This window comes from Odontesthes bonariensis, chromosome 6, assembly GCF_027942865.1.
Source record: "Odontesthes bonariensis isolate fOdoBon6 chromosome 6, fOdoBon6.hap1, whole genome shotgun sequence".
Classification (NCBI taxonomy): domain Eukaryota; kingdom Metazoa; phylum Chordata; class Actinopteri; order Atheriniformes; family Atherinopsidae; genus Odontesthes; species Odontesthes bonariensis.
Genome location: NC_134511.1, coordinates 30,471,505 through 30,495,910, shown reverse-complemented (window position 1 = coordinate 30,495,910; position 24,406 = coordinate 30,471,505). Strand labels below are relative to the sequence as shown.

Below are 24,406 nucleotides of genomic sequence, written 5' to 3'. Positions count from 1 at the left end.
CAAACCTCTCGACCTGCTTATTAAACTTTTTCAATTTAATTATTATTATTAAATTATTTTTCAGCCATGTTAACATAATCATTTTGTTTCTGCCATCTATCCAGACATGACTGTTACAAATGGTCTTAAATAGCTTTTAGCTGAGAAAAAGGCCTTTTTCAGTTAACAAGAAATGGGTTGACAAGTTAAAGCTGTTGATCAAGCCTTGAATTCCTACGGATGTCCCAACTTTTCTTGATTACTGACGACCCCCTTTTGTCTACATAATAGTGTTGGAACATACTGTGGTTCCATTCCCTCGGGAGAATTATTTGATCAGTATTGTGCTGCGGAAAGTATTGTGTTGCTATAAAAATGTTGAGAAAAGGGCAATTAACAACGGAAGAGAGAGAGACCATTAAAACACTTAAAAACTGCAGAGAAAGTCATGGTGTCAGTGAGTACGGTTTCCTTCATTAAAAAGCATTCAGAAACTGGGGAAACTGACCGGAATCAACACCACAACAGAACCAAAAGACAGTCAACAGCTTGCGTGATAGGCGGCTCACTGGACGACAGTTTAACTGGTCGTAATAAGACTGTAGTAAGTTGCTGCAAGAAGAGGAAGAAGCCTGAGCCATCAATAACTGTACAGAGTGAGAGGCACCCTGAACCAAAACAACTACCACAGCACCCTTTGGTATGCACCTAGCTGATCAGCAATCCTACAGCAGCAAGATCCATGCATCCATCTATACCGCTTAATCCAATTTACCGCTTAATCCAAGGGTCCCGAGGGGGTTGGAGCCTATCCCAGCTGTCATCGGGTGAGAGGCAGGGTACACCCTGGACTCATTCCACGACAGTATAACAAGCAGGGAAGTTGTTGTTTATTGAAAGCAGATGTTATTTTCAGGAAGGGTGAAACTGCAGAGTGTTTTTTTGTGTGTCCTCAGGCAGCAGAGGAGCACTGACACTGATCTTAATCACATAACAAATATATTATTTTACCTCTTCTTTTACTCCTCTCATATCACTTCTGTTATATAACTTGTTTAAATGCCTGTAAAAACATTGCATTAGTTGTGCATCATATTAAATAAACACTTTGGGACACGGTACCAGAAAATGCTACTTTGCTCGATCCAGGATTTAATCCAGTTTCATGATCACAATAAAATTCAATAACATTTTCACCATCTTTGTTTGTTTGTCCAATTAAAATTGATTTGATTAACAGAGTGAATCAATTCATTTTAAAAGGCAGTAGAGTGGGGTGGGTTGGGAATCTCCATAAATCTTCAATTTTTGTTGAATAAATTTGACCAAGAAAAGATAAATGTCTCTGCAGCCATGAATCTAATATTTTTTTAATCTCTTTTAGTTTAATTTCCAAATTCAGTGGTTGTCCACGCTTTTGGTCCTTTGTGAGGTGAATTCATGAGTGCTTTATTTCTGATTTGATAGGACATATTTAACATTTTTTAACTTAAATCCTTAAGTTTTAGAGAATTTTGTAATTTGTATCGTATTATTTTCATCAGCAATTGGAATTTGAGGTTTATCTTTTAGAAACAGTGATGTTTCATCTCCTGGCTGGTTTATAATAATCTAGCTATCTTAATAGCAAGCATTTCTGTAAATAGGGCATCTTTTCCTACATTAACCCTACAGCGTAGGGTGGCACCATTAGGTGCTGCTGAGACAGTTCAGTCACAAAATTCATAAATCTGCCTCTGAAGCCGAGATATTTGAGTGTTGCAAAGATAAACAAATACTTCACAGAAATCCAGAAAGTAAATAAGCCCATCATCAACAATCAGGTTTTCTGTATTCTGCAGCTCAGCATCTGCTTTGGGAATATGTTTCTATCCATTCCCTTACTTTGAGGCTGAGAGTTTAGTAACGGTGGTTTATCATCTTCAGTAAAATATTTGTTTGATTATTCCTAATCCTAATAGTTAACTGCCAAATCACAATTTGGTGACACACATTTTTAGTTCTATCAGGTTCACAATTTCTAAAATCAGGGATTTAATCTTTTGGCAGAATCTATCATTTCTTAGTAGACTGAAAATTCGAATGAATGTCTGAAAATTACGTTTTATTCTTGAGGTGAAGGTGTAAAGACAAAGCGCTCTGATCTGTGAGTGTAGCAGCAGAAATATCAGAGTTGGTGTCTAGACATTTCAAATTAGCTGCAATTAACCAGTAATCATTTCTGGATTTTTGGTTTTGATTTTGACCAAACCAAGAACATTAAATCACTCCTGGGTAAATCTAAATCTATCAAATTGTGTTCACCACAGAAGTTAGAGAAGGTAATATATAAATATCATCAAAGTGCAAGGTATCTTGTTCAAATGATTAGTTTACATAATACACATATTAATTCAAATGAGTTTAACGTCATCCAAAGAGATGATGAGCATCACAAGTGCCCATGTTCGTCCACCATGTGTGAAACTAGCTGACTTTTTAGTACCTTGAATATGAAGATACCCTTGTTCACCTTCAAGCTAATTCAGTGTCAAAGATTAATTTGAAAAAAACCCAAAAATTTTTGGATTGTAAAAAGACGTGCTTATCCAGACTGGCAAAACATGCAACTTTAGGTTATTCTCTCATTCTTTACTATGTGCTTGTCCACACAGAAAAGCTCCTTGTAACCCATCCTTTGATGATGTTCCACTCAAATGTGATTTGCTGGCCCTCCTTATCCAGAATTACATCAAAGAAGGGCATTTAATAGCATGCTGAAAAGATCTAAAGCTACAGAATGAAGATTATGTTGTGCCTTTAAGTTTTTTACAAAAAGAATTTTCAAAAATAAGACCAAAAAAGTCACTATAATCTAATTGCACATTTTTGTCAGATACTTAATCAAAATTATTTTGTATTGTAATTGTGTATTCAATTATATATAGGTATTTAGTCACTTCCGGACAGTCTCAGACCTTCAAAGGTCCACTCTAGTGTTTGGTCCACATTCGCTGTTTACCCCATTTTATTTATCTTATTTTAAGGCTCTTTGGGCATTAGTGGCTTTTATTTAAAAGTTGTATTACCAACCAAACAATAACATCACATAATTGTTCGACTAAGGTGCCAACTTGAAATTTCAAGTGGCACCTTGGACAATTTTCTTGTCAAGTGGGCCATGGAGATGGCTCATGACAATTTTCATGCTTGTATCACCAAATGCACGATTCTGCCTAGAATCAGCTCTTAGCCGCTCCACCATAGGGAAAAGGGAGCACAATGGCATGACATGCAACTCAATGCCCGAGGCGGGACTCGAATACATGCCCATTACGACGGGGAGCTTTTAGCATCTGTACTAAAGGGCGTCGGTTGAGCTATCCGTCAACCCTTTTTTAATTCATATTTATCTTGATAACCCCACCCGCTATTAGTAAATATGAACTGTGTTATTGAAGGGAACTGCGTAAAAGGTAGTAATGAACAAGAATGGGGAAATATAACAGCTTAATTTGCTGTCAAAAACTGTAATGGGGGAGGGGGGAGGGGGTATAGCTATCATTAGCATGGCTAACCTTAGCTCATTTTTGCTTGTGACTACTTAGCTAAATAAGCTAGCGGCTGTATTGTGACTTTACATATTTCCTATTTACGGCCTGTAGTTGACAGACTTTGTTTATAGAGACAAAAAAAAGCTGTCAAGCTTTTAGTAGCATCACATGTTAAGTTTACACATTGCTAACTTCGGACTGTGATGGCGCCTTGTATTGCAGTGTTTGGAAAGGCTATTCATGCCCTGTCAAGGATTGGAGATGAGCTGTGGTTGGATCCCACGGACAGGGGGGTGAGCGGCACTGACAAAAACTGTTGGAAAAACACAAGTTTGACTTATCGACAGGAGTAAACCACGAATTACATATTTTCTTTCATTGCATTTTATGTCAGTGCCCATAAGGATCCTCCCCAAAGTGTTGGGCTCCATCTCACATCCTAACTAAATCTCCTTGTCTTGTTTCTTTTCTGAAAGCTGGCTCTGAGATCAGTGAATTCTGCTCATTCTGCATACGCCTGCTTCCTCTTCTCGCCGCTGTTCTTCCACCATTACAGCCTTGGATCAGAATCGGAGAGCGGATGTGAAACAATCAAATGCAAACTGGTCATGAAGGTATATCAGTCAGTGTATGAATCTGAGAGCCAAAACTGGCATCATAATGACACAAGTCATTGTGGTGTCCTTTTTTAAACCTTGGATTAAAAGTCATGAAAAACTTAAATTGAAAACATGTCTGTTTTCTAGTCTGTCTTACCACTTTTCCGGGGTCTGACCTCCATTGAGCGCAATGTGGAGCGTTGCCAGATATCAGTCAGCACTCTCAGTGACCGAGTGATGATCCAGTTTTTCTGCAGACATGGTAGGAAACACAGCATCCCCCTTTTAGCAATTTTTTTCAATATTGCATATTGTGAACACTTGGTGGCACAAATGGTGGCCAAATCCCCCATCTCTACATTTGTTTTAGGCATCACTAAAACCCACAACATACGTTTCCAGGAAAGCGAGGCCCTGCAGGCCGTGATTGCCTCACACCTCTGTCCTAATGTGTTGAAAGCACCTGCCAGGTTAGCACTCCAGTTTGTCATTATCACGTTAGATCCATCCATACGTGAAAGTTTTAATATTTTCTTCTTCCGTTGAGTCAGTCAGGCACCATTTTATTTGTTTTTCATGGATAAAAACTACCGAAATAGTCCTCAGAAAGCCAACATCAGTCAGTAGAACATAGATAAATCTCTGTTTTGGTATGTATTTTTTCTGTTCTCTGTTTTTGCAGGCTTCTCTGTGATATGGTGATGCACTTCCCAGTGTTTCAGGAGGAAATCACTCTGTCCATGACGTCTCTGAGCGCCAGTCTGAGAAATCACTGCGAGGGTGCAAAGGGCGAGTTAATGTTCTGATGCGTTTCTAAGTGACAACAGTTGCAAAATCTGCACATTTAAACTCTCGAGCTCATTAAAACAGGCTCTTAAAATGTAATACAAGTGCTTGGATGTACTTCTGCCACAGGTCACATGAAGGTGCTGTACACCGAGATGTCCTTACACCCAGATGAGTTTGACTACTTTCAGATTGGAGTTGACTCTGACATCACGTTCTGCCTGAAGGAGTTGAGGGTAACAGGGTTATTTTAGGAGGCTCCCTTTATCCTGACACATGAGTATAATATGTGTGTGGTTTGTATCCATGAGTGTGGCAGTCTGACTCACCGGGGGCATTTCATGTGTAAGACGTGATATTTCTGGGCCTGTAATCTGGATACTCTGGTGTCGTAAAGCCTCTGCCTGGCTCTCTGTTTCACTTTCTCGTGAACTTTCCCCTCAGGGCTGTGACTCCTCCTTGCAAAGATAGACTGACTTTAATGACCACTTCGTGGAAAAAGTAATAGAAGTAATGAGCTGCAATTTTCTTGCCACACTTTGCATTGTATTTGCTGCAATGTTGAATCTCTTGATAGTTTTAGTAACTCCAAAAACACTAATCTAGGAGATGGAAACGGTCTTTGTGCTTTCTCATCTAATAAGACTTGACCTACATTAACACCCACGACTCTTGTCCCTAAAGTCTTGGAATGTTTGTGGGACTTCCAGCTGAGAGACTCCTCATTATCCAGGCCAGTCGTCTCACCCCCTTTGGTTTTGGGAAAATCCTTTGTGGACGGATTAGGAGTCAGGCTTTAAGTTTAAGTCCACCTCAATTTACTCATTGTTTAACTTTCTTAAATATGTTCTGATCTAACCAACCAATTCATGAGCTATGTTACGCTGTCACAGTCTGTCATAGTTTTGAGGTAAATTGTTTTATCTTTTCAGGGTCTGCTGTCCTTTGCAGAGTCGTACTGCCTTCCGGTGTCAGTTCACTTTGGTGCAGCAGGAAAGTAAGTTTCCTTGCTGTTGAGATTAGCTTGACTCGTGTTCATATCTCATATAACACCAAATTCAAACTGAGAGTGTGATTAACTCCAGGGTGCTTTAGATTGTTTTTCGTCTGTTGCTGGTGAACCTGTTTATCTCTTTTTGTGCTGTTTGCAGGCCTGTGTGCTTCTCTGTGGAGGACATGGTCCTCGAGGCCGCTGTGGTGCTGGCTACTCTGATCGACTCTGAAAGCATGGGTCCCTCGCAGCTAATGGCAACCCCGGTCCCCACTAAGCCCAGGTAACAAACAAACACTCTTTGTAATAATGGTGATCGTACCCACAGCAAGGTTTCACAGACAGGGTTTGTTTGGACCCCGTCTTCGTCAGATCTGTGGTCTTTGTAGGGACAGCTTCCTCATCGACAAACAACAGGATTGGAGGGTGTGATTAAATCCTCCCACAGGGGCTCTACCTGAAATTCTCTCCTGGCACTCGGTCAGGGCTGTTTGCCCTCATTCACTGTTTTTCAGCCTCCTAAGAGGCACAGTGTTATGGCAACCTGCCTGGTGTCTGTAACAGAAATAAACAGGGTCTGTAATGCCCTCATCTCTCACACTGTTGTACTCCACTTTGGGGATCTAGGTGGATCTTGTTACATCAGTCCCAGCTTGGTCTCCTCTCCTAGGAGTCTGCCAAGACATCCCCGACCTTATGAGGAGGTAGTTTCTGAACATTTGGACTTCTCCTGGCATGCTTATTCATGAGTGGACCTGCTTACCTGCTTAAAGGAGCCTGAACTTATATCGAGGCATTGTAAATTGCACTTGTGTCCTGGATCCTGGATCGAGGTTGATGACGTATAGTTTGGTTACGGGCAGAGTCGTTCTCTTGTTAGCTCATACAGTGGTATCCCCTGATAGATAACCAAATAAGTTTTTCTCTTTAATCTTGTGTTCATCATTCCTCTTATTCTATTTTAGTGCAAGAATATAAATTCTAGGGGTCTCAATTAATTCAACTATTTAATCACATCACTCACGATTAATCTCAAAATAATCAGACTTTTTATAGAGGTTCTACATCTAAAGGGATATTTTCTCTTATTAACATATGCTTGTTTTATACAAATGTATATTGGAACAATCCAAAACAAATAGCAAACATGTTGCAAACTACTCTACTTTGGGGATCTCTGCAGTGCGTTTTGTCTTGAGATAACTCAGTTCACATCGACTTTGTTTCTTGCCGAGAGAACCATTTGGCAGGGTTTTCAAGATTCTAGATTGCCATCCACGAGATAAGGCCACATCCCTTCATCCCAGCCTGGCTTTTTGATAAACGCTTGGAAAAATGATTATTTATTTTGCCGTCTACAACGACCAAGGGTCTAAAATGATGCAACATGAACCTGGCAACATGCTTCCTGTCATAACAAACCCAAAAAACCCGGTTATTTCAGTTCCACCTCCATCATCACACGCGCGTAACAAGTATAACAAACGCCTCTTCCCACCAGACCCAGTGCTAATCCTAATGATTTCACTGAGACATAATGGGATTTCTGCACAGAAGCAGTTATTATTTGTACTTACATAAGATGGCACAGCGCAGAGGTAGGACTCAGATGGATTTGCTCAGCTAAGGCCGATCAGTCTGTTTTGGTTCCCAGGTATGCAGATGCTGCTGCTCTGCATGTGGGTGTATATGAGGGACACAGCAGCATGCCCAATGAAATTCCAGATGTGACGGAGGTGGTCGCATCAAGCCAGGGCAGCCCTATAACGAACTGTCCTGATTGGATGCATCTTCTGGCTCAGAACGACAACTGTACCAGACTCTATTTACCCAACGACGAATCTACCGGGGCCACCGTGACGCCTGCTTCCACTACGGTAACAAGACCCTCCTGTTGGTTTCTAAATTCCATTGGGTTCTCCACACGGTTAACCGAGAGGTCAATTGACATTGCAAAGAGTCAAGTGCTTTACTTAAACTTTACTGGAGTGCCATAACACATTGACTCCTTTGGTTGGAATCATCACAGTCCAACCTAAAACTCATGCCTTATAAGTTTTCTGCCCAACACCTTGTTTTATTTCTCCATATTAAATATTTTGAGCCAGATATACCCTGTCAGCAACCAGAGACCTGTTTTACCAAGCAGAATTAGTGGCTTAGCGAGGTTCAACTCTGGATTTGATATTCTCTGGTACAGGTTAAGTTCCTCTGTTTCTCTTAGAAACAATCATCCTCATGAGTGCTATGAAGGGAACTTATTCAATTCATGTGAACATTTTAGGATTGATAACACGAATAATCCTTTAACTGTAAGTTTTGTTTGCTCATGAAAGTCTCTAAACGGCATAAAATGATTTAAAAAATAAAATCACTGCACAACTAAAAACCCCTGTTGTTTAGTTTACAGAAAACTAACTTTTGCATTTACAATAAGCCTGTTGATTAGTTTAAATTGCTTTCATGTTTTGGAGCAAATAGCAGTGGCGGCTCCTCCATAGGGGCGATTTGTGCGACGCACTACCAAACACGGAGTTTTTTTTTTTTTTTAATCTAGTTGCTAAGGTGGGACTGATCTACTGTGGGCAAACTGGTTGTATATGTCATTGTCCAATCAGATTAAGGTCGCGCCTGGTGTTGCTACGCCCATTTTGTGCGATTTCTGTCAGGGTCGAATTTGCACCAGGAAGCTCCCATTGACATGAATGGGACCTCGGTTTTTTTCAAAAATCCTGCTCCCAATGCATTTTCTATGAGGGTTTATGTGCTCGCACAAACGACGCACAACGTGCTTTCGTCATATGTCTGTTGCGCGGGACCACAAACTTTCTACTTGTTGTTGTAACATTGTGGTTTTCAATAAAGAAAAAAAAAAAAAAACATTCTATGAAGAAGATGGCGAGTGTCGAGTGCAACAATACGGTAGTGTTTCTGACAGAAGTACCCTTTAGTCGTCGTCGTACTAATGCGGAGAAGGAAGTTTGGAAGAATTTTGCAGGATTTTCGGGCTCGCCTTGCGGGGCAAAGATGAAACCCAGGGCTCCACCAACCCTGCTATTTTTCCAGGTAGTATTTGATGTAGCTAAATAACTTACCCTTTTGTGCTCAATCATTGACTTGTAATGATTTAAATCTTTTATATAATGTTGACAATGATAGCAGAATGTATAATGACACATTCATTGTTAATGGTGCAGTATTATATTTAAAAAAAGAGAGAAATCTCACATAAGTAAGCTGCACTTAACCATGTTTGACAACTGGTTATGCTTTTCTAAGTCATATTTTCCAAAACTTCAATAAACACTTGACTTGGATTTAAACGCTGTCATTTTAATTACATTCTTTAGAATGAAAATTGAATGAATCTTATCATTAAGAGGTTATGTGTTTACTTATTTCATAGAATCCTGGAACAATATGAGGAAAATAAATAAATAATGGTTATGGTGTAATATTAACTGATTGGCAAATTATGCAAAAAATAACAAAAAATTATTTAAAATTATTACAATAAATTATGCTACCTAGACAAATATACCTCAGTCCTATGGACTTTTATGGTACTTATGGACATAACGGGGGGAAATTGCAGTCACTTTGGTTATTTGGCAGACCAAATAACCCCTCGACTCTGCGTTGTGTTTATTTAAGGAAGACAAGGAGTTTCTGGACGATTGGACATTTTATTTCCTGTGTGGGAACTTAACAGGTTTGCATCAGTGCAATCGGTTCAGCTTCGCACAGCACACTCTGATGTAGCTTTCACAGACTGGAAATTGCACTACCCAAAAAAAATGTCAGGAGCCGCCACTGGCAAATAGTATTTAAGTGTTGCATCTGCCTTTCTGAATAAGAATTAAATAGTTTTTGTCATCTTTTTGTCCAGCTTCAGCAGCCATGTTGCTTTTGATCCTTCATGAAAAAGAGTTTAAATCAGCATCGTAATATCGCTTAGTGAGACCTTTATAGTCTGGGTTAGTTAAGCCAGATAATCAGAAGATACCCTGGATATGTTGATCCTGCTTTCTAGTCAAGTCTCCTTTATGTTACCTTTTATTAATTAAAGTAACAGGAGAGCGTTTGGCTTAGTTGTAACACCACTGTCACAAAAACAAACCTCTGAGCCCTACACATGCACAGCCACACACATACGTGTGGAATGTGCACAACATAAGTCAGAGTACTTCAGAATGAGTCAGAAGCTCAAAAGCCGCTTTCGGACAGAGCCATTATAAGAACGCAGTTATAAGAACGGTCCTCCTTGAATTCCGTTCTGATAACTGTCCTTCCCCAGCGGAACTGTTTCAATCTGCATTCGCACATGAGTCGGGACCAGGTTGGGACTGATGCGGCGCACGCAGCCGTCTGCATCAGCGACGTGCTACTTTAGCGCCACATTCAACAACAAAACAAAACAAAACCCGGTAAAAGTAAGGAGACAAGAAAAAACACCACAAAGAAGCTAATATGGAGAGCGGGGAGGCCACCGTGTTCATGGTATGCATGATGGTAATATTAATCATGGACGATCACAGTAGGCGTCTAATATTGAGGCTGGAAGAGCACACAGAGAGTCAGGAGACGAAGGATCGAGCGCAGGCCATACTTTTTCATTTCATGAAAGAAGAAAGGAGAGCAGAGTGCCGCAGACAAAGGAGACAACGTGTAAGTTTAACTCATTAAACACGCGCCGGTTGTGTCTGTGTCATATGAGTAAACATTTCAGCCGTGATAGCATGACATGAGGCGTAGCTACCAACCACCTCCGTCAGATGTGTTCGTATAGAACCCTGAAAAGACCCAGCCTCGGAGAAGAAGCTAAAATGGTTATTGGAACTGAGGGAGATGGTCCCGAGTTCCTGTATGTATGAATGCGGGAGAAAACGGCCCCGTGGATTAAAAGGTTATTAGAACTGCCAAAGGTTCCTACAGTCCGAAAGCGGCTATAGTTTTAAGGTTCACAAACTTCTCTAGAGTTGCTTTAAATCAGTGGTTTCCAAAGAGGGTGTTGAAATCCCACTCTGGGTGAGAAGAGAAGCCAAAACTGACGAAACATGATCTCTCCTATTTGTTCTCATTTTGAATCAGCAGAGACTTTTTGGGACCGCTCCATTATGAATAATTACAGTGATCCAATCTTGAAGTAACAAATGCACGGAGCAGTTTTTCTGCATCACTCAGACAGGATGTTCCTGATTTTGGCAATATTACAAAGGTGAAAGAAGGCGGTCCTGGAAACCTGTTTTATATGCGAGTCAAAGGACAGATCCTGGTCAAAAATAAGGTTCCTCGCTGTAGCACTAGAAGCTGAGGAAATGCCCTCTAGAGTAACTATAATTCTTTTTTTATGTTTATATTTTTGTTTTTCTGTGATTTGTGCAATCCTGGACAAGAGGCATGTGGAACAGGAGGGGGAGTTATGAGAATACATACCAGAAAATACCACCAATGTTTAACAAACAGCTCAAATGACACTGATGTTATGTTAAATAACTCACATATAACCCATCTTTCCCTGTAGATCTGCTCCCTGCTGTTCAAAGCTTTGTCCTCGGAGCAGGATGAGGATGATGGTGGTGGTTGTGCTTCCGGACTGCTTGTTCTGGCATGTTACAGTGACGAAGAAACTACAGAGGAGGAGGAACACCATCCCTGAAGCCCTTCACTATAAAAGGCGAGCTGTTTCACAAGTCATTTGTCGTAATGCGATTTCTGCCAAAAGGGGGCGACAGTGTACAGTAAGGCTTTAAAAAAAAAAAAAAATGCATATTGTTAACAGAGAAAGGGTTGTATTTAAGTGTTAGATTTCTATGTGCTTTTATAAGTGATTAACTTCTTATTATTTTCTCTTTGTGATGGTCATAAGGTGAAGCTGCCACACCTGTTTATAGATGGGAACATGTGGTATGCCCGATTATCTGAGGAATGTGGGAGTACACGCACGAGGTACAAAGTGTTCTTAAGCATCATCTTCATCTGTGTGGCGAGGCAAACACTCTGCATGCAGACCTAAATGTGATAATGCCTCGATGGGGAAAATACAGCCCGGGGGCTTCCAGTCAGCTGGGTGTGAAAATGAACAAGGGAAATGCCTCTGCACTGCATTGTTCACCGCTCATATCACACCAGATACTGTTCTTATCTACAGAAGACAGCAGCTTACAACAGGATAATAAAAACTATAATCTTTATTTAAATATTGTTCAGATTTTTCTTTCTTTTTACCCCCACACAGAGCTAAAATGTGCATTGAACTGTACACCGTGTCCGTATAAACATGCACTGGTTGACACAAAGTATGTTTGGAAGATAATGTTGGTGGAAAACAAACAGGAGTCAGCTCAGGGCAGGTAAGAGTCAGGAAGCAGGAAACACAAAGCCAACAGTACAAGTACCACTTTATATTCTTGTTAAGGCTGCTCAAATTGACCTGTGCTGTAATACAACTCACATTTCTCCCCTTCACTGCTCTGCCTGAATACGATCCATCCCCATCAGTCCCAACTCAAAATGACACCCGGTCATCCATGTGAACGCACATAAAGCCAGGAAACAGTCCACTAGATTAGTGCAGATTTTAAACAGTGATGCAAAGATCCACAGGAAGGATTTTCTAAGCGTGGGATGGATTTATTACGACTCTTAAGCTCCTTACTCAGTACAGAGAAGCAGAATTGAGTGGAGCGGGGCATGATGGAGAAGCTGTTTTGACTCATATGGCTAATTTACAGTTTCAGGCTCTGTGCTCTGATTGGGGGGGTGCAAAGGAACTGTGGACATTTGCCAGTATCAACAAAACCTGATACAAGGCACATCGTAATGTAAATACGCAAAATCTGGACTTTACTTAGAAATCTTTCTAATTGTAGGTAAAAGAGTGCAAATCTGTAGTGGTGTAATGGAAAACACGATGAGAATTGTTTTTTTCTCGCTTGTGCTGGTGGAACCAAACCTTGATTGTGAACAAACACTCTGAACAAAGTTACAAAAATACATTTGGTCACATGACCAACCTCCACTGTATTGAGCTTTTTCCACATATGCTTCTTAAGCTTTGTGCATAAAAGGCTGTCAGACGTATTAAGTCAAGTGGATATGGAGAAGTCTGGAGCCGTCACATCCATTTTAGTGACACTAATTACACACACGGACACACTGATGAGCGCAAGTGCACTCACACACACATCACATTCAACACTTCACCAGCAGCTCTAAGATTAAAGAGAGGGCATCACTTTGACAACATTTTATACACAGACGCTCACACACTCCTCCCATTAAGTAACAAAATATGTGCAAGACTTGAAGTGCACTGCACTGGTAGGAAAAGGCAGCTGCCGCTCTTCATTATAAAATTCTTAAGGATCAACCAGCCCAAAGAAATGCACCACAGGTGTGTAGAAATGTCACATACACTCAATGTTTTTTGTTTTTGCTAATATTTAACAAAACGTCCCCAAACAGCACATCAGTCATGTCATGCTGTCGCACAGATGCTCCCTGCGGCCACGTAGAGGGTTACAGGCCATCTCACTACCGCAATGTCATGAAGATCATGAGCTTGCTCACAGCAGCCTCTTTATTCAGCTGTAATGCTGCCATTTCCTGCGCTGTTCCCTTATTGACAGTACTCATGGACTAGCATTCCCTTCTGGCAGCCATTTTAACACTCCCAACACCTCCTGTCTGACTGCATCTTCCTCTTTGTCCAAGCCCAACCTATCAGAAAAAGACAACTTGTCTTTATCAGACATCTCCAAGAAGCCCAATGACTGCTGATCCTAGGCAATGGGATTATCGAGTGAGCTGTGGGGCTGTGCAAAGATGGTATCAGTGCAATCTGGCCGATGTGTCAGGCCTTTACCTGACCACTCTTTGACGTTCATAATCACAGAGTGGGCAGTTTGGGGGGAGGAAGAGGTTGGTGGTAAGCTGAGGGTTGAGACAGCCTAGATCCTACAGAACTTGAGGTCAGACATCAGTTCTACATCCTGGCCAGCAGGAGTTAAAGCAGTTCATCACTTCCTATCGCAGCTCCAGAGTCTAGTCGGTGCATTCTGCCACTATGGACAGCAGTACTGTGATATCATCTGGCTTTCCTCCTGGACAGACAGAAAACATCATCAGCCTTTAGACAGTAAAGCTCCACACAGACAAAATAACAAAAAATAACTCATAAATATATAAAAGCAAGACAAATACCACGTGTCACTTAACGTTAGATCAGTTAAGGCACGGTAATTACATTTTTAAAAACAAACGGTTGACCCATAAATAGATACATTTTTACGTAAAGTTCTTTAGTACAGCATAAAGAGTAGGAACGTGGCTTTCACCTGCCATTTTTAACATCATCTGTACACTTATGAAATTTTTGTGCTAGTATATTTGCTTGTGCGTACAATTTACACCACCCACAAGAGGATGCGATTATCATTACATAATTCATTCCCGATTATATGACCTAGTTATCTTCAACTCTATCTGCTAAAGAAAATTTATTTTAGCATCAGGTCCTCTGTAGTTGGAGCAATCTTGATAAAATATTGTACTGCTCATTATAACTTGCACAGACTAAGCAACTGTTGTAACCCAGCACTACATTAGATGATTAAAGGGATAGTTCGCCTCTTTTGACATGAAGCTGTATGACATTCCATATTAGCAATATCATTTATGAACATTGACTTACCCCCCGCTGCGTCCTGTGAGCCGAGTTCCAGCCGAGTTTTGGCGTTGACGAAGGTAGTCCGGCTAGTTGGCTAGGGTGCCGAAAATAAAGCGTCTTGCTTCTCAAAACAATATGCGTTTAAAAGAGTAATACATTTGCATCACAAAATCCTCCCTCCAGAAAAAGTCAGACCTCATCGCTCGGCGCTATTTTTGCTTCCCTTCATATCAATGCGTACAGCCACCTAGCGATAGCGATAGCCGCACCTGTTACGGTGTTTGCTGCTCGGAAGCAGGGGAGTGCTCGGTCTGCACTTCGGTCTGCACAGTTTACACAGCCCGTAGTGATATGAAGGAAGAGAGAAATAGCGCCAAGCGATGTGAGGTTGACTTTTTCTGGAGGGAGGATTTTGTGATGGAAATGTACTACTCTTTTGAACGCATATTGTTTTAAGAAGCAAGACGCTTTCTTTTCGGGACCCTAGCAAACTAGCCGGACTACCTTCATCAACGCCAAAACTCGTCTGGAACTCGGCTCACAGGACGCAGCGGGGGGTAAGTCAATGTTCATAAATGATATTGCTAATATGGGATGTCATAAAGCTTCATGTCAAAAGAGGCGAACTATCCCTTTAAGACGACCATCTCCCATCATACATCCAGGCCAACAGTCAGTTTAGAGAAGAGGTGATGATATTCTACCTTAACGAACCCCATTTCTTACCAGTAAGGGAAACTATGAGGGTGGTGCCCAGATAAATACCTTTTTTCCAATATTTTTTAAACTGAAAAACAAAACACTTACCTCTTACATTCAGTCCATTATCACAGGCAAACTGTGCAAAAGGTGACATGTAGTTGGGGTCATACGCAAGTACGTGGGCTTGCTCTGCAATGCTGCGGGCCGTCTGCTGGATGCTCTCATAGTTTGTTTTCTGACAAGTAAAAACAAAGCATGAAGTTTTTATTTCCAATACATTCCTGATTCCACCTCAGAGGCAGATATACCTTATATTGTGACATACCTTGAGCTTCTTGAGCTGTTGCAGGATCATGTAGTCGGGCATGTTGTCAAACAGCCCATCGGTGGCAGTGAGGATGATGTCCCCGAGCTGTACGTCAAAGGAGGAGCTGTCTGCTTCGTCAGGGCTGCAGGTACAGACGCAATAAAGTCAGGAGTACTGCAATTCTGGTCTTTAATATGTAAAAATGTGGTTTCTTAGTGCTACAAATGAAAACCAAGGAGAATCAACAATGCTGAGAAATCTGTCCCATGTGACCTGATCAATCTAAACGTTTGGCCCAGCTTCTGATTACAGCTCATTACTCGACTTCATGGGGAAAAAAGCTACAGATTAATTTTCTCTACAGGAGACAATCACATGTGCCCGATGAGGACAAATTCAAGGAATCATCACATGGGGGTTTGGAAAGAACAGTCTGCTCCGATAAAAGGTGCCACAAATACACAGAGGCAGGGAACAAGTTCATCCACCAGTGTCAAGTTTGTTTCTAGGAAGATGCCTCTGCCCTGCTGAACGCCCCCAAGCGAGTCACGAATGTTATTCATTACAAACGACCTGGACTGCAACAGGGACACACTGAGCCAATACTCCCAGGAACAACCTGTCCTGTGCAGCAACTTTTATGTAGCTACAACTTCAGCTCATGTGAAAAGACGACTGAAAGGCATGTTCTACCAGCCAGGCAACGACGTAAAACCTGAAAACGCACTGTCAGCATCAACAGTCAGATATGGAGACAAAGACGTTTATGTACCGGGTGATACTGCCCACCTTTAAGTCAAAGTCATTTCTCAAAAGCTTAAAAAGGACCAACACTTGAGATAATTTAAAAAGTCATATGTTTGAGAATAATTGTGTCTTACATAAATGCATCATTTTTCATACGCAAGGACAAGCAATATCAAAGTAATTAATGTACAATATATAGTATTAATATTTTGAGAGGTAACTATAATCATCATCTCCCTCGTCACGTGAGGAGGCTGTAAGGGGTTTTGGTCTTCAGTTTTGACTTTTTTTTTTTTAAAACAATTTTTGTTTATTTGGTTTAGTTAACAATATTTGACAATACAATAAGACAATCAACTCTGAATTGCAGAGTAGGAAAGAGAAAATAAACAGAAACAAATAGTAATAGCCTCAACAGAGCCTGTATATAATTATGTAAAATCAAGTCTTTCCTTATATGACAACCATTTTCCCCATCTTTTAGCAAATAGGTCTTCTTTCACTTTCAACTTGTATGCGAGATGCTCCATCGCTAGTATATCGTCTATAATTGACATCCATTGTTTGTTGCTAGGGGTGTCAGACTTGAGCCAGTTTTTAGTAATGGCCTTCTTTCCAGCCACCAGGAGTATCTGGTGGCTGGATGCACCGATCCATCCAAATGTCCAAGGTACAGAGCAAGACAAGATGTAGGAATCCCATATCCCAACACATTGCAGAGAACTGAGTGAACATTCCCCCAGAAGGGTTGTATATAGGCCTGTCACGATATCCAATAAGTCAATAAATCATCCGATAACTTTTTCCAAGCACGATCACTTTTCTGGCCACGATAATTTTTTTTTTTTTTTTTTTTTTGCGCATTTCTTTGTTTCCTCGCCACTCCCGCCCTTTCCCTACCTAACCGAATGATGGGCGCTATCACTCAGCGCAATGATTTTTGAACGTTAGAGCATTTTCAATTTTCAGTGCAGGCCTCCCTGGGAAGAAAAAATAAATAAATAAATAAATAAAAATAAAAAAGGTTGTTGCCCCGGTAACATATTCGCGCCATTTAAGACCATGTGTTCTACTGCTGACCTCTGATAGATAGCAGCAGCATTCGTTCAACTGTTACCTCGCAGAAGCCGCAGCTCGCGTCAAGTCAGATAGCAGCTAATGACAGAAAAGTTATGGAACTGGTGCCGAAGAAAACGGCGAAAGCTCCCGTGTGGGACCACTTTGGCTTCCAGCCAAATGATGATGGTGAGCCACTGAATCTAAACGAGCTGATATGTCGGATTTGTAATAAAACGGTGCCATGTAAATCCAGCCATACAACCAACATGATCATGCACCTAAAACATAACCACCCGTTCTCACAGTCTAGCAGTTTGTGTGTAGGTCCGCTTCTTGCTCTTGTTCACATGATAATTTGGCTGGTGTTTGACCATAGCATTCTGCTCTGCAGGACACAAATATGACATCTCTTGCTCTTGTTAATGCCACCTCGGGTGGGTAGGTGTTCTTATTGTTTACTCTGTTTGTGTGTGTGTGCGTGTGTGCGTGCGTGCATGTGAAATTCTTCATTGTTATTTTAATAAAATCACATTTATTGATATTTAAAAGGGTGTATTCGCATTTTTATTGCATTTTTTTTTATCCCATTGTCATTAAATTGTTTGAAAGTTGCGAAAAATTCAATATTATTGATTATCGCAATAATTTCTTGGCCAATTTATCGTCCAGCAAAATTTGTTATCGTGACAGCCCTAGTTGTATATTTGTGCATTTCCAAAACGTGTGTTATCTGGATCCACGCGGTTACACAATCTCCAGGATGGCTGGTAGGTACTTATCTGTTTACTTTTGATTGTAGGTGTGACAAAATATTGAATTCAATTCTTCAAATTAAATTCTTTCCATATCTAGTTTTGACTCTATAGTCTTGAGTAAAATTAAAAAGAAAATATAATTTATGGAACAATTCATAACAGATTGGTTGAAATTGACTTTAGGCATGCAGTTCACCTTCATCTGTCGTTCGTATTTTGTCAGTTTTCTGAGAAACGCATAAGAGCCTTAAAATAATCCACCAGATTATAGATGTACGAGTAAAAAAGGTGGTAGAGCCTGCCGGGGCAGAATTGGCTGTGGCCTCTTTTTTGTGCCCATCAGCCCACGCAAACTTTGACCTGGGTGATAGGGGAATCTTGGCAAACATCCTGCGCTCTACTGACGTCTATCGTGTTGCAGCTCGGCACGCCACGGCAACGAGACACAGCAGCACGTGGCTCCTGACCCACTGTTACACTTCAGTTCAACAACACTTACTGTACACGCTTCGCATTGCTAAACATAAGAAAGATCAGGCCATACCTAACCCCACACGCCACCCAGCTCCTGGTGCAGGCTATGGTCAGTCTCCCTTGACTACTGCAACGCTCTCCTAACTGGTCTCACAGCCTGTGCTGTGAAACCGCTGCAGATGGTCCAGAACGCAGCGGCGCGTCTGGTCTTCAATCAGCCTAAAAGAGCACACGTCACCCCTCTGTACGATGGTGGAATGACCTACCGAGCACTACCAGAACAGGGGCATCCCTATCCATCTTCAAGAAACTCTTTAAGACCCAGCTCTTCGGAGAGCATCTCCTATCCTAGCAGTTACCCTATATTTCCCTCTATCAAATCAAATCAAATTTATTTATATAGCACATTTCATGTACAAACAATTCAAAGTGCTTTACATAAAATAAAAGCATTGCAGCAGGGAGTGGAAGAAGCATTAAAAATACATAAAAGAATATAAAGAGAAACAAGTAAAATAATTTAAATGAATTTAAAAACAAGCAACAGTCTAGATGAGTTAAAAGATATTTCATGCATAGACACATGAGAACAGAAATGTCTTTAACCTGGATTTAAAAATGTCTACATTTGGTGAAAGTTTAATCTCCACTGGCAGTTTGTTCCACTTGTTTGCAGCATAACAGCTAAATGCTGCTTCTCCATGTTTAGTCTGGACTCTGGACTGGACCAGCTGACCTGAGTCCTTGGATCTAAGAGCTCTGCTGGGTTTATATTCTCTGAACATATCACAGATGTATTTTGGGCCTAAACTGTTCTGGGATTTGTAAACCATCAGCAGGCTTTTAAAATCGATTCTGTGACTGACTGGAAGCCAGTGTAAAGATTTCAAAACTGGTGTGATGTGTTCAGATCTCTTGGTCCGGGTTAAAACTCTAGCAGCAGCGTTCTGGATGAGCTGCAGATGTTTAATGCTCTTTTTGGGAAGTCCCAGAGCATTACAGTAATCGAGTCTACTGGAGATGAATGCATGGATGGGTTTCTCCTGGTCTTTTTGGGAGAGGAAACCTTTAATTCTGTTGATGTTTCTGAGACGGTAAAAAGCTGCCTTGGTGACAGCTTTGATGTGGCTGCTGAAAGTCAGGTCTGAGTATATCAACACTCCGAGGTTACGAACTTGGTCAGTGATTGTAAGGTCCCGAGTCTCAAGATATTTACCAACGCTGACCCTTTTCTCTTTACTACTAAACAGAATGATCTCAGTTTTGTCTTCATTTAATTGTAGAAAATTCTCTCTCATCCAGGTGTTTACTTCCTCCAGACACTGAAACAGTACGTCTGCTGGGCTGCAGTCGTCCGGTGACAGAGACACATAAAGTTGTGTATCGTCTGCATAACTGTGATAATTGATGTTAAAATTCTGCAATATCTGACCCAAAGGGAGCATATACAAGTTAAACAGAAGAGGTCCAAGAATTGACCCCTGGGGGACTCCACAAGTCATGGCCACTCGCTCAGATTCATAGCTGCCAATTGTAACAAAATAACTCCAGCCTTCTAAGTAGGACCTGAACCAGTTAAGGGCCGCTCCAGAAAGTCCAACCCAGTTGTCTGCACTCCATCTCTACACCGTCACCTCTGACAGCATCTGACGAGTGGTTACCTTCTATGTAGCTTGTTGTTAGCTTTGATGTTAGCTGTAATGTTATATCCTCATTTATAAGTCGCTTTGGATTAAAGACTCTGCTAAATGCATAAACATAAACAACACAAGCATGAAAAAAAAAATGTTTGCTGGAGATAAGATCCTTTGTTTTGTCTGCTCCAATAAAATAATAACAATAATAAAATTAGTTAATAATATATTTTAACTAAATACAAAGAATCACCACTACCAAGGTTGCCCACCAAAGACTTGTGCAACGTGGGCATTTATCGAGAATAAAAGCTTCAAAATATAACACAGAGGGAGCCGGAAAGATCCGATATATCCATAAATGTGGTAACTTTAAGCCACTCACCTCCCTGAGTGTTTTTAATGAAGACGAGGCTACGAAAAGCTATTAACTTATGATTAAAATTGAACTTTCTGAAAACTTTTTTCCCCACAAACTCTTGTAACTTCACCCCTCTGAACCTTGGTGGTGGTCTAAATATTAGGAAAACCCATTCAGGTCTTCCAGAAATGTAAGAGTTGGACCAAAATGCATCCTCACTGAGGACAACTACCCATGTTCGGCTAAAGCTACACTGAGGTCGGTTAAAGGAAACTATTAAAGATCTCATCAGACCCTGACTGAAAGTCTGCAGCATGATTTGAAGAACACAGTAAACAAACAACCCATCTAACATTATAGGAGCTTCAATATTCATCAATTGCTGCATCCAAACACGTGCACATGTGCACCCTCCAAAAGCTGATGCAAAAGTTACTTCCTGTTGGAGTTCTCACCTGTCACTAAGAACTGCCCCCTCGGCGCCTGGGGGAGCAATAGAGAGCTGAAATGGCGTGTTGAAGTAGTGCTGCTGCTCATCCGAGCGGTGGACCACCTCCCCGCCCCGAACCACGAGGAAACCCGAGTCTCCGAGGTTGGCTGTGTGCAGCCTGTGACTCTGCCGGTCCAAAACCACAATGCAGGCTGTGCTGCTACCTGCAGAAACGCACAAGATGGGAAGATCAGTGTTTCAATTCCCGATTAGGGCATGCCCTCTTGCAACAATATATAAGAAGTGTAAAGTTTTTCTATTTTTTTAAGTGATGAAGAGAAAACATGAGCTGGTGGAGCAGCGTGAGGCCACACCCTAATGGTGATTCATCCAGCACACCAAAACATGCTCTCTGGGATCCACCTTAAAACCTCTAACGCACTGTGACTCACCCCTTTGCTGCTCTGTTTTCGCTACGGCAAAACAATTACACATGCTGACAGCCTCAAGAACATTCCCTTTGCCAGATAAAGAGCAGCACAATGCAGTGTTGTTTCCCCTGCTGTACATGTGAGAACTGGATGGAAAAGTACCAACGCTCGCTGAGACAGAGATCTGCCCCTGATGTGAAATGTGTGCACAGACTTTGTTGGGAGGCAGCAGTCCGAAGGAGGAAAGGGATACTAGCTGGGACATTCCCTGGATTTTTTTTTTTTTTTTTAATTGGATCTGGCTGTTCTGACTCATGGTGCAAAAATCTTTATGCTGTCGCAGCTACACTGAACAAACTAGATCAAAACAGTACAACTTAAATCGAAACCACAAAGATATATACCATTTAGTGGCAGTCACAGTACATCTTAAAATGTAATGTCGTGCAGATTGCTTGGCATGGATCTGGATTTGTTTGCCGAGCCTTCGAACAATGTGAAACGCTGTGAGCCGAATGTGGAATCGTATGAAAATATATTTAAATCTTACAACCAGAAGAACACGACACTCATTTAACCACACAGGATGATCTACATGGCAAAGGAGGAGGCAGTTGTTAGACTTAATGATCCAGCGTTTAGAGAGTACAACAAAGATTCTGTATGATCCACAGGAATGTATATGAAAGTAAACAAATAAAAAAGGCCAGTCGCCAAAGATGTGCCTTTAATTCAGGGGTAAGGAGGAAGAACTGTCTTAAAAAGTGGCCTCACTCACCCAGTAGTGGCACTTTGTTCTGCAGTAGCTCGTAGTAGCTGGTCGTAAGGACCCCCACAGGGTTGCTGGGGACAAAGCGTCCTTCCTTCACCAACCTCTCGCACGTCTTCATCAGTGTCCCAGAAAACTGCGACGGGTCCACCCCATAGTCCCTCCAGCCACCTACTCCATCTGCAACACCTGTGAAAGTAATGTTTAAAAAAAAAAAAAAGACATTGTTACAATAGTCCTTTTCAAACTCAACCAGCGAACTATTTGTTATAAACAAAATAATAGCAATTTGACAGATAACATCTTTGACAATCCAGACTTGTTCCCCAAGTGAGATTAAAGAACATGAAGAACAGGCAGCTGCTTGATGAAGGAAACAATGGGCACTTTCAACAAGATGCAAAATGACGAGTACCGGAAAGGACAGACTTGTAGCAGCCAAGGATTGTCACAAAGTGTGCAACAGCCTTCACCTAAGAAAGTTCATCTTTGATTCTTCACACAATTAGTTTCAAGTGTTTCTGATCAATCTGGCCAGCTTCTGATGCCATATAAACACACATCATTTTTGTTATAGTAAGAGCCATGTTCCTATACGCGCTTTTGGTTGGGTCCAAGATTTTCCAAGAAAGGAAACTTCAGTCTTCAGCATCTGCTCTGCTGACCATACAAGGACAGCATCTCCTGACCCAGAGTTGGAGAGGAGAAACAGGCCTAAACTTACAAAGTAACAGAGCTTACCAAAAACAACAAGATCGTGGTGAAAAGATACCCTGATTTTTGTTTCCCCGATCAACTCAGTGTGCGTCAGCCGCACTCAGGCAATCAATTTAGATGCTCAGATTCTGCAGAGGTCTTAAATAACATCTCGCCTATGTAGGATAAAGCCTTCTTTGCTTTAGTGTTTTAATCAATCCTCAACAGAGCAGACCTAGACGTCTAACAAAAACATGGACAGGTGAATTAATTATTTTCACTTGATAAATTTTAAGTTCAATGATACAAATAATAAAGAATTGCAAAGGTCTTAAAGGCAAATAATACATAAAAGTAAAAGTACAAGATGAGTTTAATCACTTTTTGAGCACTTGCATCAGTCGGCTGGATAAGGGGTCAGCATTCATGTTATGGCAGTGACCCGTTGCCCTCCATTCAAGTCAGAGCAAGCCTCTAATAGTGATGTCGGCTTGAACTGTGAATGTTGTTACATTAAAAGCAAACCAGGCACTCACCCAGAACATCAGCGGATCTGTGCCGGGCGATGAAGCACGCGTCGTCCCCATAACACATCCCTTTCTTCAGGATGCCTTTGCGGAAATCTTTCCCAAAGCCGCAGCTCGCCGTCACCAGGCTGTAGTCGCGGCCGTCCGTCTGAGAAAGCCCGCCGATAACAGCTCTGGCAACCAATCGACCGTACGACAGCACGGACAACATCACCTACACACCAGCTCCGCTTAAACGAACCAGCCAAGCTAGCAGCGCCGCTAGCTTAGCGTCGATTGGAGCACACAATGTTGACTCGCTAACCTGTCCGGCCGTTAAGCAAGAGCCGTCACGCGCGCAAAGACAATGCTTTCCGCTGGTATTTGAAGCAAAGTTTCGTGAACCTTTTCGCCTTTGAGATGAAATTCAAAGAAAACAGTTGTCTCTTCCACTCAATAAGCGTTTTAAGTGTAAGTGTTGGCTCTCAGCGGCCATGGTTCCTCCTCTGAGACGCAGCATTACACAAAATATGGACTAACGGCTGTGGCCACCACACTCCGTTCTGCGAGTAGTCTTGTGACTGCTCTGACGTAGGAGATCATTACGCAATCAGCGCTTCCTTATATGGAAATAAAACATTGCGTCCTCGTCTGTCAAATTTAGAGTTAATACACCTACAGGCTACAGTTGATTACTTAAGAGAACAAGTCAACTTTAATAAGCTATTTTAAGCGTAGTTAAACTACTTTTATTTTATGCAGTCGCTGAGGACTGTTGTTGATATGAATTATGTATGACCCTTATGTATTTATGTGTGACGTATGTATGTGTCTGTTTGTATGTATGTCATACTATATGTTCAATGTTATGTTGGAACCTGTACAAAGAGCTGTACTGTAAACAAATTCCACCAGCTTGGCTGTGTGGTCATTAAATTAATTACATTACAATTACTAAAATAGCACGTATTTTACA

At 41.3% G+C, this 24,406-nt stretch overlaps 2 protein-coding genes across 2 annotated transcripts; one reads left to right on the top strand and one right to left on the bottom strand.

The window, feature by feature from the left end:
- Nucleotides 1–3,400: 3,400 nt before the first annotated feature.
- On the top strand, nucleotides 3,401–12,057 carry rad9b (RAD9 checkpoint clamp component B). The gene is made up of 11 exons (XM_075468232.1): nucleotides 3,401–3,434; nucleotides 3,735–3,805; nucleotides 3,989–4,126; nucleotides 4,259–4,373; nucleotides 4,482–4,581; nucleotides 4,794–4,900; nucleotides 5,027–5,133; nucleotides 5,830–5,894; nucleotides 6,049–6,171; nucleotides 7,543–7,765; nucleotides 11,413–12,057. The coding sequence occupies exons 1-11, from the start codon at nucleotides 3,401–3,403 to the stop codon at nucleotides 11,545–11,547; spliced, it is 1,218 nt and encodes a 405-aa protein (XP_075324347.1). The 3' UTR covers nucleotides 11,548–12,057.
- Nucleotides 12,058–12,061: 4 nt separating this feature from the next.
- Nucleotides 12,062–24,009, bottom strand: pptc7a (protein phosphatase targeting COQ7 a). Its single transcript, XM_075468233.1, has 6 exons — nucleotides 23,461–24,009; nucleotides 22,238–22,417; nucleotides 21,054–21,252; nucleotides 15,587–15,710; nucleotides 15,367–15,496; nucleotides 12,062–13,993 (listed from the first exon to the last, which is right to left on the bottom strand). The coding sequence occupies exons 1-6, from the start codon at nucleotides 23,660–23,662 to the stop codon at nucleotides 13,935–13,937; spliced, it is 894 nt and encodes a 297-aa protein (XP_075324348.1). The 5' UTR covers nucleotides 23,663–24,009; the 3' UTR covers nucleotides 12,062–13,934.
- Between the last annotated feature and the right edge of the window lie 397 nt (nucleotides 24,010–24,406).